The 20,455-nt window shown below is 34.5% G+C and overlaps 1 protein-coding gene across 2 annotated transcripts; it reads right to left on the reverse strand.

Moving 5' to 3' along the window:
* Positions 1-1,286: 1,286 nt before the first annotated feature.
* LOC111044273 (endoplasmic reticulum lectin 1) lies at positions 1,287-20,255 on the reverse strand. Of its 2 annotated transcripts, XM_022329367.2 has the most exons (9): positions 19,791-20,230; positions 17,203-17,295; positions 16,739-16,819; positions 15,761-15,896; positions 12,336-12,600; positions 10,549-10,669; positions 9,575-9,634; positions 6,769-6,936; positions 1,287-4,611 (listed from the first exon to the last, which is right to left on the reverse strand). In XM_022329367.2, exons 1-9 carry the CDS (start codon positions 19,923-19,925, stop codon positions 4,150-4,152), a joined length of 1,521 nt encoding a protein of 506 aa, XP_022185059.1. In that variant the 5' UTR covers positions 19,926-20,230; the 3' UTR covers positions 1,287-4,149. The 2 variants fall into 2 exon arrangements, with proteins under 2 accessions (XP_022185059.1, XP_022185060.1); XM_022329368.2 differs by lacking the exon at positions 9,575-9,634 and having other exon boundaries at positions 19,791-20,255.
* Between the last annotated feature and the right edge of the window lie 200 nt (positions 20,256-20,455).

Raw genomic sequence — 20,455 nt, forward strand, 5'->3', positions numbered from 1 at the left:
TAAAATAAGCTCGAAATTCGAGAAAATGTTATTATTTCAATTGCGAACTGTTGATTCTATTGAATCATTCACTATGAAGAGATAGCAGACTTCGTGTGTCTCCAGCGTTATTGTCCTCTCACCAGCTGGCTTGGATCTTTGAATAGTAGCCTAATTGAGATGCGCGTGACACTAGCGTCAGGTGATGGAAAGTTGTGTGAGTGCGCCATACCAGATTTTTTGGAAAGCAATATTATAGTTTCCTTACCTGTGGTAGTAGGACTAGTAGGTAGAGCAAGGAAAGTAAAAATGTAGTAATTTCTTTGATTTCAGTTTTTCGTGGCTCGTAGGTATTTTTATCTCCCACTCGATAGTTTCTCACCATGAATTCATAGCCATCGATGTACCGTACCTAGTTTATATTATACTACTGTCTGATCGTTTGATATAAGCCTATTTGGCTTATTTCTCCCAAATAATATTTTTCATACTGTAGCCTATAATAATATATTTTCTGGATATCAGTTTTCAGACTAGATAGATAATTATATTATATTATTACCTTATTGAATATTAGGTTTTTCTGGCCGAATTACCATTTGATCAAAAAGCTTCATCACTGTAAGCCCATTTTAAAAAACATTAAACTTACCCATTCTACTATAAAAAGTCTTGACCATAGTTAGGCTAATTATATTAGCAGTAATGGATCCCAATCCATCGATGTTTATGGCCAAAAACCATATTGTTCACGTACCACATCGTTGGAGCCAATGATACAGTAACAGATACCGCACAATGAGATGGCTCCTGCTGGCTGCTATTTGAAACAATGAAGACCAGGGATCAGGAGCCATCTCGTTGTGCGTTTCTTACAGGTCATTTTATATAAAACCATACTATTATATTCTTGGAAAGAACGAGGAAGATGGAGAGGCATTATTCAGACCCCCAAACCCGCAATAGCTGAACGGGAAACAGATATGAAAAAATTACATTCTATATAAGACCATAAATATAACAATTTCATGTTATTATCTAATCAGGTCGTTTTATATAGCCCAAATTCTAAGTTGAGTTTTTCTAGGCCCAATGCACACGATGTGACTATTTGGAAATAACAGTTTTAGAAGCAACAGTTATAAAACAGTCCACCGCATGCTCCACCTGGTCGTGAATTCGAATCCCAACCAGAGGCATTTCATCCCATTAGCCATGATCGAGCAAAAAGCTTATGTGAGTATCATCATGAAAATATGAAGATGAAAAAAGTGTCTTTTTCTAAGAGAAAATTAAAACACAAAGCATTTGAAACAAAAAACAACATTTATTCTGACATATGTATGGTATAACATCATGGAAACACTAACTTCAAGAATTTTTTATAAGTTTATCAAGAACTATCACGATTGCAGCATTTTCAGGGCTCTTTATGGCCATTTTGACAGTAAAACACATAGGCTACACCTTTCAATATGCTTTAAATAAGGAAACGTCTTGCACTGGAACTTTGGAGAAAGGCTGCAGCCACAGAACTTGCTATGATGATTGCTCAAATATCCAGATTATTTTGAAATTTGATAAGTAAAAACACTGCATGCGAATACCGGAGTAACTCGTGAGGCAACTCAACAACTGCTAATGAATTAGGTGAGACTAAAAGGTTTGCTACTGCAACTAGATTAGATTATTAACCAACAATTCAATAAATATAGGAGCTTACGAATAAATATAATCTACCATTGTTTAGCATTCAAAGGCAATGAAATAACAGTTCTAAATGAAGACTATTCCATTATCAACCATATTTGTCGTTATTATTTCCCTCAAATTATACAAATAAATAAAATATACATTTCTGAATCTAAAAATTGAGTGGAATTAATAATTACAATATTTCCAGATGCACTTGACTCTTCTAAGCATCAATCAGCCATCTCTTTTATGATGGATATTAAATAAAATCAAGGGAATAACAATTGTTTGTCTTTAAAAAATACCTTTGGGTTCCACGCAACAAGATTGGTTAGTCTAATAAAGGATCATATGATACAAATCAGTTGATTCTGGTTTGTGCAGCCCAGCATTAAACTATCTTATAGTCTTACGCACAATTGTGGAGGAAGACACGGAACAACGACGGGAGCGGGACAATTTTAACCATTCAATTACGGCTTGAAAATTGCCCCATTCAAGTCGTCGTCCCGCGTCTTGCAATCATCCCGAACAGCTTTAAACTCACATTCTGAGATCTGTATATGGTGTGCTTCAGTTTGTAGGTTTTATACTCATAATACATGTACTTTACAATAAATCTTGGATAGAATTACACAATTACTATTAATACTATTAAGCTTGGAATGATAACAAGGATTATCAACACTTTTTGATAAAGTGAAGGTGATGTTGTAGTGGATATCCATATTAAATGAAAAGTTTTGAAATTGTCACAAACTACATATTTCATAGCTTGATTCAGCTTATAAATTGGATGAGAGATTGTAACATTTCTAAACGACAAGTTAAACCCAAAGTTTAAACTGAATTAGAAAAAAATTATAATATATTAATCAAAAAATTCCTCCAGTGTTTCGTAGACGTCATACATTTGCCTTGAATTTCAGGAATATCTTGTACAAGGATCTCTTTGGCAGGTGATATAGGCCTATTGTTAATCACGACTTCAAGAGGATCTGAATCAATTTTGAAAACAGAATCATCTTCTTGGCAAAGGTTACTGCTTGAATCTTATGGATTTATTAGTGGATCAACTAGTTGTTCTATGCTTCTCGTGCAATACTATTTGAAATTGTAGGAGAGCAGGACGAGCATCAACCAGTTGCATTCATTTGTTTCATCCAAAAATTATGAAACTGATAATTTGTAAGAACTGAGAGGAGCTCGGATATTTTTACAGTAAAAACGAAAATTTATCAATCTGCTCTGTGATTGTCTAATGATGTTATTCCAGATTTATACCACTACTAATTAGTACTTGAAAAACTCTAGTACTTAATAACGGATGGATAACATGTGTACAATACAATAATAAAATGTATTACAATAATAATGTATAACATCATTAAACAGAAAATCACAGAGCACATTGATAAATTTTCGTTTTTAATGTAAAAATATCCGAGCTCCTCTCAGTTCTTACAAATGATCAGTTTAATAATAATTTTGGATGAATTAAATAAATGCAATTGGTGGATGCTCGTCCTGCTCTCCTACAATTTCAAATAGTATTGCATGAGAATTCGCAGAACTATTTGATCCACTAATAAATCCATACGATTCAAGCAGTAACCATTGCCAAGAATATGATCCTGTTATTGAAATTGATCCAGATCCTCTTAAAGTCGTGATTAACAATAGGCCTATATCACCTGCCAAAGAGATCCCTGTTGTACCTGATATTCTTGAACTTCAAGGCAGAACTGAAAATAAAGCTTACAACGGAAATCTTGATTCTGTCACTCCAATAGTGAATAAAAAATGAATAGAAAAATATATGACGTCTACGAAAAACTGGAGGAAATATCGATAAACAGAAAAGAACAATATTCAAATATAATAAAAAATTATTCAATCCTGAATTAATTTCAACTTGGGTTCATCTGCCATTGACCATACGGGTTTTATTGAGTCGGTTTTTTCGATACGATTCGCACATGTGACGCTGAAAATATCTTACACAAAGTTCTCCATTACAGTGCGTGAGACTGTGGGAGATGTCCCTTTGAGTGATGTGGACTAGTTTTCAAACACTTTCTGTGTTGTTGAGAAGGTGAAGTGGTATACATCTATCTTGAATCACGACTTGAAATTGTCACAAGCACTTAGTACCGGTTACACAAAAGCCGGTTAGATTTTAATCGAGATTAATTTCACGAGAACCAATAAGAGAAGCCTTCTTTTTGAGAAAACCTTCTCTAATGAGTTCGCGTGAAATTAATCACGATTAAAATTCAACTTTCTTCAAAAGCCTTCTATGATTGGTTCTCGTGAAGTTGATCACGAGTAACTTTTGTGTAACCGGGACTAATATATTAAACAGTTTTAGTAATTTTCTCAAAAATGTTTCAATATATAAGTGGATGTGACAATGTCAATGGTTTTTGTCTTATAGAAATTCAATAACACAGATTGTGAACTGGGAGGAGCGTTTCAGAGTTCGTCTTTGATTTCGTTGATGACAATTTCCTCGTCGGCAGACTTGTCGGGCACAATTTGGGCGTCGAGGGGCACGAGACCATGCTCATCGACGAGCGGCAGCAGACTGCAGATGACAGGCGACTCGACGCCCAGGATGTACTGGCAAGTGTGCGGCTCGAGCAGGTACAGCGATACAGAGCTGAGCGACTGGCCCGTCACACACTTGAGCTTCACCTCGGTTTCGCGCGGCTGTCCTGTCTTGTCGCAGATGCTGCCCGCACCGTAGAAGTGCGACACATGGGTGCGTGTCGCCTGCGGCTTGGGTCGCTTGTGTGGGTGCCTCTGCAGCCACTCCACGTGGGCCGCCCTGTCGAAGGTGCCTAGGCGCACTACGATTCTCGAGCCGTCCTTCTCCAAGTGGTACTGCTCCACGCTCTTGCCGTAGCAGAACTCGTACTTCCACCAGCCTGAGCCCTGCGCAACCAAGCACAGTCTTGTAAAAAGGGAGCAATTTTAATTAACATGTACGGGAAATGCATGAATCAATGGGTGGATTAAAGAAAAACTGGAATCTGATGCCTACTCCACATGTTGACCTAGTCGCTGGCCCAGTAAGCCTAGAGACCCAACGTAGAGCAATGAAGGCCAGCTCTGGCAAACCACCCATCCACACATAGGCGCTGGTTGACATTGGCCTTCATTGGGCCAACATATAGATGCGGCATAAGGAAGGAATTTGAATTAACATGTACGGCATACGAGATACATGAATTAATGGGTCAATTGGAAAAACCTAGAATCTAGGGACTAGCAACCAGTCATTAGTTTTGGCTATACATATAAGATTATACAGCTAACTCGAACCCCAGCATTTGCTTGAAAATGACTTGAAATTAGCAATTGCTATAGAGAGGTCCACGTTATAATGACGGTGGAGAAAGATGAAAGATAGGAGAAGAGCGTTGCCGATTCTTCGCCTTGCCACTGCCTACTATAGAGGATAGCTGATACCGGTATATCGGTATCTAGTATTCTAGATATAGGCCTACTAGGTATCTAGTATATCGGTTGATGTAGTATTAACTGTTCATTGTTATTTAAAATAATACATTTTATTCGTCAAGGGAATATATTTTTCAATAAATAATTCATTTTTATAATTATTGAGATCAAATATTTTTTCAATTAATCATATTTCTACATTGTTGAAAATCGATGTAGCAACATTTGCGCTATCCTTCTCTAGAAACGAGAAGGATAGCGCGAATTTATCGAGGATGGTTATAGAACTATTTTTATTTTTCAAAATCAATCAATTCTAATTTTGATAGTTGAAACAATTCTATTCAATTTACGATAGAAAGTTTATGTAACGATGAATGCCCAAACAAAATTAGTGGCTTCAGTGAGTGAACTTGTGACACAAAGGTAACGCACGAGACTTGTGAATGAAAGGTTGAGGTTTCGATTCCAGCCAGAGTATTACTTTCCTTGCCCTATTACCATAGGTAAGGAAAGTATTGCTTTCCGAAAAAATTAAGGTACCCCAATTTCTATATTTCTATACCTTTTTTGGGTAGGCTATTGGTCTGTATGTGTGTGTGTGTGTGTGTGTGTGTGTGTGTGTGTGTTGTGTGTGTGTGTGTGTGTGTGTGTGTGTGTGTGTGTGTGGTGTGTGTGTGTGGTGTGTGTGTGTGTGGTGTGTGTGTGTGTGTGTGTGTGGTGTGTGTGTGTGTGTGTGTGTTGTGTGTGTGTGTGTGTGTGTGTATGTGCGTCTGTGTACACGATATCTCATCTCCCAGATAACGGAATGACTTGACATTTGGAATGTAAGGTCCTTACACTGTAAGGATCCCACATGAACAATTTCGATCAAATGCAATCCAAGATGGCGGCTAAAATGGCGAAAATGTTGTCAAAAACAGGGTTTTTCGCGATTTTCTCGAAAACGGCTCCAACGATTTTGATCAAATTCATACCTGAAATAGTCATTGATAAGCTCTATCAACTGCAACAAGTCCTATATCTGTAAAAATTTCAGGATCTTTGCCCCATCTATGCGAAGTTTAATTTAGATTCTCAATTATCAGCCTTCATATACAATTTAGTGAGACAAAAAGTCGAAAAGATTGAGCATGAAAATCTCTGCAATTAATGTTCAGTAACATTTCCACCTAAAATTGAAAATAAGCTTGAAATCCGAGGAAATGTGATTATTAAATTGCAAACTGTTGGTTCTATTAAATCATTCACTACGAAGAGATAGCAGACCTCGTGTGCCTCCAGCGTTATTGACCTATCACCAGCTGTCTCATATCTTTGAATAGTAGACTTGAGGTGCGCGAGTACACTAGCGTCTGGTGATTAATTTTCATAACGGTAAGGAAAGTTGTGTGAGTGCGCCACACCAGATTTTTTTTGCTGATAACTTTCAACTTCATTAATATCAACGCAATATTGACTAAATTAATAATAGATGAGAAATAAAGAATTAGAAAACAATAGAAGTATAAATAATATATTTTTTTAAATATTATTCTATTTTTAATTGATTTTTTAAACTGTAAACTTTTACAGTTATCATGTATCTGATTGCAAGAGAAAGAGAATAGTCTAAGGTGAATGACTTACTCCTTGCAAACAGTTTTCGCCGGATAGAATTTTGTCGACAGCAGCCATTTTGTCGAGAGAGTCGACGGGTGACGTCATTTTGTCCTTGACAGGCGTGCTCAGCGTGCTGGCGGCCGCCTCCGAGGAGTCCAGCTGACGCAGCTCTACTCGAACTCGCGTTTCTCCATCCTGGGCAAACAAATAAAAACAATATTCACTGTGCATCTAAACAAACAGGATATTATTTCAACCCTGATGCTAATCAGAAACCAAGGAATAGAAACAATATCCTGTACACTGTGCATGAAAACCGATAGGTTAATATAAAAACCCTGGTGTTCAACAAAATTATGTTCTTCCACCAAAATCAGCGAATGAAAACCGATAGGTTAATATAAAAACCCTGGTGTTCAACAAAACTATGTTCTTCCACCAACATCAGCGATATAACCCATGACCAAAGCAAAATTCTAAAATTGAAATAAAATTAACTGAATAATTTTATTTATAATTTTTGGATAGAACATTTTCAAAGTAGGTCGATATTTTACAGTTTTAGTGATTATTGAGTGCGATTTTGTTATACAATTTGTTTTAGATTCAAAATTTCATGTTAAAATTAGACAAGTGAAGGAAACATAGCCTAACCTACTTTTTGGACTGTCACCTGAATTTGGAAGAAAAAATAACACAAGGATTGCCTCCGTATTTTATCTACCAATATTTTCACATCAGTGTCCATTACATAAATAAATAGAATAAATAAACCAAAATTCAATTCAATTCAATTCAGTTTATTTCCAAAAAACATAATACACGAATAAGGAATACAATATACAACATATTTTGGAATCCCCCTACTAGACTATCCATCTGTGTGTAGGGGGGGGGATAAATAATAATAAATAAAATAGATATAGCTTAAATGAGCTTGAAGTTGGAAGCCCGTAAATCCTAATACTGTTATTTTTTTTCTTTGAATTATGCCTTGAAGACTCCAGTTTTCACGTACAAGACATGGTAGTTGCACGTATTAAAAAGTTTTAATTTATTTCATTCAATAGTCAAAGTGGCTATCACTAGTGAATACGTATGACTATATGAGTAGGAACACAATAGTACCCTTTAATTTTAAGTAAACAAACCACGACTATAGTTTAAACTCTTCAAGTGCCATTTTCAAGTGTAAAGGTATGATAGGTATTCTGTAGCCCTAAAAATAAGAGTTCCTATATGAGTGCTGTATCACTTCATTGCTGTATCTGATTAAACCCTTCAGTGCTTATCTCGAAATGGATAATCTATCTCAATTATCAATATTTTCTAAACTGGTATGGAAAAGGGAATATATTTGGCAGCCAATACTGCTTCCTTTTTGAATATGAGTTTGAAAAGGTTATATTTAGGATAATAGCAAAGGCGAGGCGTCCGGTCATCTCTGGATTCGCCGATGACTGGACAGAAATTGATATGTAATGTGTATATTATTAAATTGAAAATATTTAAAATAAATACAAAAAAGTTGATGGAACCAAAAGAGAACAGTTTTTTTGCGAGCGCGCCAAGCTTGGATAAAGTAGACTATTGCATCATCAGTTCCATCCATTCAGTGTGATTCTCAAAAATATGCGATTGCAGTAATGCTATTTAGCATTGGTTACCACCACTCTTCCGCATCATCACTCTCACTCTCCCCGTAAACGATGGTGGAGTAAACGGTCAAAGACATCGCTATTTTCTGCGATTCCACTGTTCCGCGCCAGTGTTATTTATACAAACCGTACGATAATTATTTTGTTTGCAATTTGTTATTGATAATTATTATTATTATTTCTTCTATGTTTGGTTTTGAAGCATCTAAATTTAAAAATCTACTTTGTGAAAATAATCAAGAACTGGAAATTTAGTGAAGTGAACAAATACAAGACTTAACCTATTTCGGACTATGTGTAACCTTATCTAAATTTGGGAGAGGAATAGCACATGGTTACCTTATTTTTTCTCTCCCTGATATTTTTGATGATGTACTTGTTGCATGAATCAATAAAGAATTTCTTAAACTTTTTAAATTATTGTAAGGGCCAGTTTCCGAGCTTGAGATTTAGCCAAGTTCTAAACTTTCCAACTCTAGGATTTTGAATAGTAAGCTTATCTTATACTAGATGTCATCTTTCTTGATAAATAACCGATAAATGAAACATTATCTTTAAAGTACAGCTTTCATTCAAAATTCCTACTGAATTCCTGGAGATGACTGAGCCAAAACGTCACGCCTCGCCCCTGGATAAAAGGTATTCATGTCTAGATGTAAAAATGATAGAATAGCAGTGGATAAAAAGCCAAAGAAACTGAGTTACAACATAACTAGTATTCTATCTGGGATCCACTTTACTTGGAAAATATGACTTTCATTGATACCCTCACAAAACCCTTGAATATTTGATCATGATGTGTATATACAGTATGTTACAAAATTGAAGGTTATCATGAAGGTGAACGTCATTTTGAGACGAGTAGTGCATGGTGCGTGAAAACTATTATTGTTTAGTGGTTGGATGATGTATATTTTAGGATGCTCAACACACTCCGTCCCCAGAAATAGATATTCTGATTAGTTTATATTTCTAAAAGCAATGAAAGTTGGTTGCGGTTAAAAGTTTAGTGGACGATATGTCTTTCTTGCGTGGAAGCATACATTTTTTCACAACTTAAATAGAAGCGGAAACAAAGAGTTGATAAGACAGGCGAAAAAAATGAATGAATATTGATGCTGTTCAATTGATAGACGAGTAAAAGTAAAATAAACAAAACCAAAATAAAAACGAACCTCTCCCTGGATTTTGTCCACAGTGAATACAGCCAACAGCTTCTTTAATTCCTCGTTCTCCTGTTAATGGAAAACTCAATTACTTTATTTTTAGAGTTTTCTAGATCCTTTGAGGATGGGAACTGAAGTAATAATGAAATAATAATGGAATAATTCATAGATTTCAAAAAAAAAATTAATTTTGAGTGCATTGTCGATCCACAAATAAAGAACTTAATGGTTTGGTGGATGCTACACTGATAATTTGAATATTTTTACCCTTCAAATTATTGTAACCAGCAAACCATCTTCACAATGATAATTCACTCATCGATGTAACTATTATTTCAATTCAAAACTATAGTATTTAAAGTTGAGTAGCCCAAGTGTTTATTTGATGTGATTTATTGGTTCATATTATGGTTTTGATCATCATTTTAATAATTTATTCACTGAAATATCAATGTTAAAACGGAATGGAAAACTTTATTAAAAGTTACTCTTACCAATGGGGGATAATCGTAGGGAACGGAAAATGTACTAGAAAAATAGAAAGAAATGTTATCATTGAAACTATTACTTTCGATTCCCCGGACATATTCACTTTTTAACAGACTGTGGTTGATGTATTCATGAGTTGAAATCGAAAGATTTTCAAGATATTGTAAGAGAAATAGTAAAATACCTACAACTGATTGTCCATAGATATCTGAACATTCAAGCCTGCATAGCATGACATAACTACTTGATTTTAAAATGATTGTAAAATAAAAATGCAGATCTTGTCAGTGTTTACTCGAATACATCTAAATACAAATCGAGAATATTAATTCAAACAAGTTGTAAAAATTTCTAGAAGTTAGTATAAGTTCTAGTGAAATGCTAAAAGAAGACTGTTCTTAGCTATGAAAACGTTCGCACAACCAAAATAAAAGTTTGAAAAGAAATTGAAGTATCTATCAACCAAATGTATGATAATTATTGATGTGACAAACCATCATTCTTTGGTGTTTGAGCTTCATACTTTCAGCCTCCAGTGCAATCAGATTCTTTGGTTTTCTTGGGGAATCATCAATTGGCATGCAGCTGATAGGATGCTCTCCTGATTCTTGTGGCCTGTCAACACATTTTTAATGAAGTAGAAAAAAGTTGAGCAATGCATTTCATTAAATACTTCTCATTATACCTGAAACCATACTAATTCTAATTGATGTTGAATAAGCAACGAATGTAATATTCTAATAGCATTTTCAATTCAATTCAATTTTCAACACAATTCCTAATTGTGTTGTTTGAATGACATGAATGCGAATAGATTGCTAAACTATTTCGAACACTGATATAATATGATACATATTTACCACAGGTCAAGTTTTTAACCTTCCGGCTGTTGTAAAAAGTACAACAGTGTCAGTTTTTTTGCTGCACAAAACTATTGAATGGGGTGGTGTCAGTGAATGAGTCACCTATGCATTCCAAAACTTTCCCCCCATCACTCCACTGAGTTGCAGTATCAACCGAGCAATGGTTCAGTCTTTAGGTGCCATTTAGTCGCGACAGTGCATAAGTCGCACTGTGCATAAGATAGGGAAAGCCTGTATACGGGGACTGTAAACGAACCAATAACACAGAATTGATGGCTTTGCTTGATGTACCTTATTGGGCTATGAAATGGTAATCATACAAATGTTCATAGGCGTAAAATAATCCAAGAAGATGGAAAAAGGAATTATAAAATTAATTAATATGTTTTGACAGTAAACAGAGTACATAGCACTTGGAAAATTGGATGTTGTAGAAAATACAACACGCGACTGCTCGTGTGATTGAGAAGGGCGCGCCTACCGGAAGGTTAAAGATTGGCAAAGACTATGGATTGATACAATATTAATTTCCAATTCAATTGATCTTGAATGCAATCTACAGGTTTCAAACTCCTATTTGCAAATCTATTGAATTTCACTTGGAAACTGATGATTGAATGTGGAATTATTACATCCAAAATTTAGTACTAGCAAGTGAGTGACGTCTATCGTCTTATTTCATATTTCGTGGAGATGAAGCTCCACGTGTAATGAGGCAAATAAGAATAAATTTACCATCTACATTCTCTACTTTCATCCGGCCAGGATGACCGAGCCGACTACGGCATTGCACCCTTCAGTCTGCTAGTGCTACCTGGTCGCGGGTTCGAATCCCGCCGATTAGCCATCTACGTTTGATCATCTCATAAATCACCCTCGCACTTCCCCTTAACCCACGCACAAGAAAAAAAAGCTCACGTGAGCATCATCCGCAATAATAATAAATGAATCGTGTTTTCTTAAAATGTATGCATAATATATTAAAAACGCAAATTAATCTATTATTTTGTATTAATTTCAAAAAAGGGTACTATAATACTATAATATTTTATAAATCCTGTTTTCCTCGTTACACATACACTTTCCTTCCATTCCTGTTTTGCCTATTAGATAAAACTTTACCTCATGAGAAATCATGGTTGGCAAAATATTCTTCCTCTTTCCTTGTCTCCAGCACATCAAATCACACCATGTCAATCAAAATGAATATTGTCAACTTTATTCTCACCTTTTAATCACATCAGACCATTTTAATCAAAATAAATATTGTCAATTTTATTCTCACCTCTACCCGCATGGGACTCCCCACCAATAAAAAGCCTTTATTTATTATCTATTTATCCATAGACAATAGGTACAATCCAAGTGAAAACAACAGGCATTCGCCTTACGAATATACACTACTTTTTTATCCTCACCTATATTTAGGATGATGACAGAGTAGCGCCGACAAAACTATGAGCTCATATTCACAAGTGGAGGTTTCCTTGAATGTGTAGATTTCGTGCTTTCCATGGTTGTAGCAGACATAGAGTATTTTGGTTTGGCGCGGCTTTCCATTGAGGTCGCAGATGGTGCCGTCAGTGAGGTTGAGCTGCAGGTAGGGCAGATTCAGCCCATCCAGCTTTTTCGTCGGAGGCGGATTCGGGAAGCCCGCCACTTTTTCCGCCTCAAGTTCTTCATCTACACAGGTTGGATATGGATAGATTAGTCATTCAAGGTGGATAATACTTGATAACTGATGATTGAAAGTGAAAACTCTCTTTTCATTGCGTTATCAATGATTCATTAATCACACAGAGCTTCATTCCCACAGAGCCTAGAATTAAGCTGGATTCCCAAATATCAATGTCAGTGAACGTGCACGACACATTAATTCATTCATAATCAATGAAACAACTTATAATCATTTTCCCTCTTAATACGTTTGATGGCAACATCTAAGCTCAACACTGTCAAGCTGAGAATCGAGTTCAGTTGAGGAATAAAACTATGATAATTGCTTCAAATCATTCATACTTCTCTGCCGAAATCTGTATAACATGATATGTTTTTATCGACAATCAATTAAAAACTTCGATAATACAAAATAGCTTCAACAATTCACAATGTTATACAGGGTGATTCATAATTATGGTAAAATAATTCAATACGTGATAGTAGAGGTAAAAATAAGAAGAAAAGTTCTTATAAACATATATCCATAAACGCTTCATTAGCGAGCTATACAGGGTGAAAAATTTCGCCCGGAATTCAGTTCCTCTGGTGAAAAACACTGATGCTGAATTGTTTGGGGACTAGTTTTTAAAAAACGTATGATGGATTCATATGGAAAAATATCTGAAAAATTGAATAAAACTAGTCTGGAAGCTGTAGTGTGAGTAGTTTTTGAGAAAAAAGTTAAAATATGCAAGAAATCTACGTAGAAAAACACATACTTCTACGTTTGATGTCCAATAACTTTATTTAATGACCAGTAAACATATAATTTTTTGAAATAATTGTAGAGAATTTAAGTCTGAAAAGAATTATGTAAGCTGTGTAAACTAAATTTAAATAATAGTTGAATAAAATGTATTCTTAATATGTAGTACATTACACCACAAAAATTTGCTGTTTTATGAGGAGAGAACTAATACCTAACTCATAGGTTGTAGCTGATTGCAAATAAAATATCTGGTTTTTTAGGAAAAGTTTGATTCCTATATGAAAGTAACATATTATCTAAATGACATTAAACTTATACCAAAAGACTAAAGATGATGATCAAAGTGACCTCCGTTGTTCTTAATGCATATGTTCAGACGTCTTCTCATCGATTGTCGGACCCGTTCAATTATTCCAGGAGTCTGCTCTAATTATCATTCATATTCCGTTCAAAATTCTTAATCGGAGTTCTTCAATTGTATCAATCGGAGTATTGTATCCTAAGGTTTTCAAGTGTCCCCAAAGATAAAAATCCAAAGGATTCAAGTGTGGTGACCTAGCTGGCCATGGTACTGGCCCACCTCGGCCTATCCATTGATTTGGAAACCTGTGATTCAGGTGTTCGTGTTCACGAACAACAACAATGAAGTGTGCTGGAGCTCCATCATGCATAAACCAAATGTATTGGCGCAACTGAAGAGGTACATCTTCAAGTAAGATAAATAGCTCCTCTCTCAAGAAGTTTAAGTAGATTATGCCATTAAGCCTGGGAGAAAGCTCGAACAGAAGTAGATGATCTCCTATGATTCCTGCCCAAATGTTTACTGAAAACTGATGTTGTGGACGATTAGGATTGATGACATGAGGATTGTCAGCTGCCCAAATATGTTGGTTGTGGACGTTAACGATAGCAGTTCTTGTAAAGTGTGCCTTGTCGGTAAATGAAACGGTTGTTTAAAAGTTTGGGTTAACAAGTTTTTCTAAACACCATCGGCAAATACCAGCACGGGGAATACAGTCTCGTGGCAATAGAGTATGAACTTTCTGGAGGTGGTATGGATGTGATTGTTGCTCTCAAACTAATAGATTGATTGACATTAAACTGCACTGATTATTCTCTCGTGCTCTTCTCTGGATCTTCATAAATTTCATTAAGAACTTGTTCCTTTAACTCAACAGTCCAAGTTGATTGGGGTCTGCCTGCATAAATGTGCTCTTTGGACATCAAAGAACCTGTTTCAGACAGACGTTGATGAATAGTGGCAAAAAACCTCGAACTTGGACATCTTGATACAAACGTCTTGCTTCAGTTCTATTACTGTGTCCCATTACTCCCATCCCATACATTAAATGAATGATGTCTAAAGTTACCTGCCGTTTTTTAAAAAGTTAACACTCAACACAAAAAAGCAAAGTGAAATGGTTACAAATAAGTGGTTAATAGATTAAACAAAAAACACAGCGCAGTTACAGTAGGCCTAACTTACAGTTTGTTGTTTTTTTCAACAGTGAGCTAAAATATTTCTGAAAAAAGTTTTCAGCTGATAATTTCTTTTGAATATTTTCTTATTTAAAACAAAATAGATCAGCTGTTTTGGAAATTCAAATCCATGTTTTATTTGCAATCAGCTACAACCTATGAGTTATTATTTCTCTCCTTATAAAACAGCAAATTTTTGTGGTGTAATGTACTACATTAGAATACATTTTATTCAACTTTTATTCAAATTTAGTTTACACAGCTTACATAATTCTTTTCAGAATTAAATTCTCTACAATTGTTATTTCAAAAAAAGTTTGTTTACTGGTCATTAAAGAAAGTTATTGGGCATCAAACGTAGAAGTCTGTGTTTTTCTACATAGTTTTCTTGCATATTTTAACTTTTTTCACAAAAACTACTCATACTACAGCTTCCAGACTAGTTTTATTCAATATTTCAGATATTTTTCCATATGAATCCACCATACATTTTTTAAAAACTAGTACCCAAACAATTCAGCATCGGTGTATTTCACCAGAGGAACTGAATTCCGGGCGAAATTTTTCACCCTGTATAGCTCGCTAATGAAGCGTTTATGGATATATGTTTATAGGAACATTTTTTCTTATTTTCACCTCTACTATCACGTATTAAATTATTTTACCATAATTATGAATCACCCTGTATATTTTAAATAGAGTAAAGACTATACGTTATACAAACCAGCAAGGGTGATATTTTTTCCTACATTAGTCAGCAGTATTTGTTTGTTTCTAAAGAATAATAAGATAACTATTGTAATTACTTGTATAGTTTATTATTGTGAATTGAGGAAATATGAGTTGGTTCAACAATTGGTTTATGCTTTACGTTAAATGTTTGAAAACATATGAAATATATAAATTTTGTCAATACAATCATAATTCAAAACTTACCCAATTTATTGTGAAGTGTTTTATCCCAACGACCAAGATAATATTCCTGGAGTTTGACTTTCTTCCCATCTCTCTCTTCATGGTACTGTCTCACATACCTTCCGTGACAAACTTCGTAAGTCCAATAGGATTCCAACTGTAAAGCAAAGTAAACATAGTTGAGGGTGATTGACGATTTATGGGTGCATCCCTAAAGTAGGTAATGCTCCAGACAGGACAACGGTCCTCAGTTAATATTACAGTCTGTTACACGGATAGGATCAATTATTGTTATTTCCAGGTGGAGGATTTGAAGAGGTTTGGGATATCAATTGCTTGCTACATGGCTTAGGGATGCTCCCTAATTGTGAAGGACTATGATATCTATATTATTTCTATACTATAGTTTGCTCTTAGGGAAACAAAACACTAATGTACTGATACAAATAAGCAAATCAGTAGATTATTATCAAGGTTAAACATCTTGGTATCACTCATTTCTCTAATCGAAAGTTCTTCTTTTTCCAAAAGTTCGCAATCCTGAAGTCAGTGCTTTATATGCTTTATAGATTCAAGTCCATTGCTTAGATACTTATTATGAACAGATTTTTTCCAGGAACAATTAAATCTCTAATAGTGGACTAATTTATGTGATGAAGGTGATTTGAGGCTGTAGTTGAATTATAGTCTACCTTTAATATCTTCTGCTTCATCCATTACCCATACTTGTGTGATCGATGGCGTCATGAAATTCAATTTCAATACACGTAAGTACACACACAGCTATTTAGTTGGAAAATATCGAACAAGATATCGAAAAAACAAAGTCTTAAAATACAACACAAAACTTAAGATGTGTTCGAACGTATTTGAATATTATTGTAGGTTTTATTTTTGCATTCATCATGTGTAATTTGTTAGGAGGCACTGCATCTCGATATTACATCAGAATTGATTTTTATCCACATGAACATAATAGAATATAAATATATAACTTACTCTGTAGGAACAGGATGATTGCGAAAAAAGTGGTGAAAGTAATTCCAACGGATTAGGACCACTGTATATTTCTTCTGAGCCCTGTTTGAAAAGAGAACTATTAGAAATGAATTGTCAACCAACAAACTAGAACAAATTTAATGAAAGCAGGAATTGCTCGTAAAACATTAAAAAGTTTGCCAGGATTGTTTTTAATAAACATAATGTGACAGTGGACCAAGCTTTACTATTTTTTAACTACCAATATAAGCATATAAATAGTTTTTTTTTAGAATTGGTATGTATACACAGTATCTACTTGATAAAACCAACAGATGACAATAAACAATAAAATCAGATAACTTATATCAGAAAAAAATGTTTAGGATATCTATAAAGAAAAAATTCAATAAAGTTCAAAACAATTCAGAAATACTAAGCAAAATAAAATGTAGGCTATGCACTTTAACCTTTAAAATTCAAACCTTTTCTTTTTCACGGAGATCTGGTAACAAACATTTATATTTTTCCTTATTGTGTGTGGTCACGAACATATATTCACCATTCTCAGGTACATCCTGAAAAATAGAAATATGTTTGTAATGAAATCAATGAGAAACATTGGTCGGATCAAGGAAGTAAAAAATAATTATTCTGAACGGGAGTGCGTCAGCTACTAAAGGTGGCACTTGATAAAGGTCCTATAAGTTGTGTAAGTGACTACGGCTTGTTCATCAAGCCGGTTTTCATTAGTTGTCTGACATTAGTTATTGTCTTAATTTGATATTCTCTTCTGTGATAAAACATTTATATCAATATAATCAAAAACGTGTTTCAATATAAGGTAACTAATTTTAAACTGCAGATCTTTAGTAAGTTAACACCTTTAGTAGGTGAACACCTTCAGTGAGTGACATACACCAATACGTACTATTGTTTAGGAAGTAAAAGTAGGTATTGCATACACCCATCTGAACATAGAAAAAAATAAAATATTGAAATAAGTTGGGACCAATAAGTCCGAGATTCTGTTGAGCCATACTTTTCTTTGCTCTGCTGAGCAGTTTTAGTACTATTAAATTAACTTTTTAATTGGAAAGAGCGAGTTTAGAACAAGTTTGAATGTTTTCTACTTTACCCTACAAAATTCAATGCTTGAATTTAGATTGTAGTTGTTTATGTAGATATATAATTCGCTTACTAGGACTCTTCGAGCATATACAGATTCAATAACCCCATTATTATTGCCAGCATCCATTCCCATTTCAAATTATTAGTTAGTTGAAAATTTAAAGCTAACCTCCTCACAGTTAGAACCCTTACACACGAGGCGTTTTTCACCTTGCCAAAAGACGAAGTGTCCATTGAATCGTCGCCCACACAATGTACTTTAACTGAGCTGTGCATACGGTAGTAGCAGCGGCCGCAGAAAATTCCTCGAACAGATGCCTTTTCATTATAGTGAGAACCCCATTATAATAGTGATAGTAGTTTTAATTTTTCTGCTCGAAATTTTCAAGTTTATTTCAATATTATTGAAACTTTCGGATTGTTTAGTGTTATTTCCGGCACTAATCAACCCTTCGAAATTCAAAATTCATCAGTCATATCTCGAATACGTATTCTCTGAGTGTTAATCTTTGGTGAAAACAGAAATTTTAAACTTAACCTCACTTTGGACTATTTATGTGCCAAAATCAAGGAATTGAAGAAGTTTTGGGCAATTGCCTGTTTCTCTTTCCAAATATCGTGTTTGTGACTGTTTTAATAAATAAATAAATAATGGCAGTATTTGATCAACATTGTTTCTATCGATGTCTATTATTCAACAACGCAGAGAGCGCAATTATATTTTTACAAAATTAATTTACCTCACAAGAAAGAGGAGATTCTGTTCTTAAAATCAAGACCAAGTACAATTTTTTATCATATCGGGTTACCGCGATACACAGTTTTGAATATAGAAATTGGCCATTTTTCAGTGTATTTAAATAGGGGATAAAATACACTACATGTTGATTTTTTTTCATCAAATTTCAATTATGATACATGATTTTGAACCGGCTTGACGAGCTGAGAAAAATGAGCTGTAGTACGAGGAGATCTGATCATTCTGTCAAAAGTTATGTGTTTTAAGTTTTGATCCTTGACGTATCCTTATGACGTACCCCCCACTAGGAAATACTAAAATTAAATGTTTCTAACGGGTGATTCTCATAGAAAATAACCCGCGTGAGATGATTTCAGCCGAAATATGTATTTTTTTGTTAGGAAGGCCTTGAAAAGGTATTATAGTGAAAAATTTTTATTTTGGCTGTAGGACATGATTTTCTATTTTTGGGTATATTCCCCCTCCCCCACTACTAAATTCAAAAATTCCTAAGGAATCCTGTCCATAATTAATTGTTCTTTCACGTGATGTGTGGTTTTCTATCTATACTAGAAAAATATCCATGTTGTATAGGGTAGAAGTGGTAGGTTTTCATAATTTCGAAAACCCCTTATAAAAAATGCCCTTTTTTAAAAATTCGTAGCTCCGGAACCAAAAATGGTAGAATCCTGCGCGACGACTCAATTTATTGGACATTTTTTCCTTAATTTTGTCGAGAATGATTTTTTGCGAGAAACTCAAGGTAAACGAGATAAAATGGGAAAATTGAAAAATGTCCGAAATTTTGGGGGTTTTTGGGGGTAAAGCCGCATTCTGACGTGTCAGCAAATTTCAGATTCGAATTCAGCGCCCCAAAATACATATAGAACCATCGAGAAAAATTCTTTCGGTGCTGTTTCCTGAAAAACGACCATTTGACTGGACTAATAGTTTGTTTAATACCGGTAGTCTTAAGCTAGACATAGCATAGATATGAATAGCTTGAGACTAGGACACAGAAACTTTGATTTTGATCTATATCTGTATTGTTTCATCATTTTAATCCAATAAAGTATAAATTGTATTATTTTTACTATTAAATTGCTTTTGAAGGACTCAATAGAATGATTTATCTTTTTATCTATTGATTATTAATCTCTGTAAATAGCCTAACCATAAGAAATAATTACTTAAGTTACGTACCAATAATTCGGAGCTATCTCGACCGGGCCAGTTCAATTTGAATAATACTGTATCATCAAAGCCTTTTAAATCTCCTATAACAAACTTGACAAAAATCAGTAAAGAGAACACAACAAAATTAAATATTGAATTCATTTAAGCAGCAGTCAAACAGTCAAAAAATGTGATCAAAAAATATCCTATGAATTGTAACCACGTACACTGTCACTAAACAAATCACAGGTGCCCAACAACAACATAAACAGGGGTTTTCACGAAGAAAATACAACCACAATTGTATTTTTGTCACAAAATTGATAATATGCTAGTAAGTCTGAAGAACAAATCCATCAGTTTAATTTTTTTAACATTCAAAATCAAAAAAATAAACACAAAACGCTATGAAAATGATCATTTGCCGAGTCAACATTGCAGACTCAAAGCAACAGAAAGCGTACGTCGTAAACAGCTGTTTTGAATTCTCTGGTACACTTAGCAGAAATATTCCGGTAGGGCCAACGTAACCACTGACGTAATTCTTATTGAATGATTGTAAAAAACGTAATAATGGTTGTAAAAAAAGTAATCCAATAGCAATCATAATGATATTTTACAAATAATTGGAGTATTTTTCCGAACTCTTTTAACATTTTTGTCAATTGGTTTTCATAAATAGTAGTTATAAG

This window comes from Nilaparvata lugens, chromosome 5 (genome assembly GCF_014356525.2).
Source record: "Nilaparvata lugens isolate BPH chromosome 5, ASM1435652v1, whole genome shotgun sequence".
Taxonomy (NCBI): domain Eukaryota; kingdom Metazoa; phylum Arthropoda; class Insecta; order Hemiptera; family Delphacidae; genus Nilaparvata; species Nilaparvata lugens.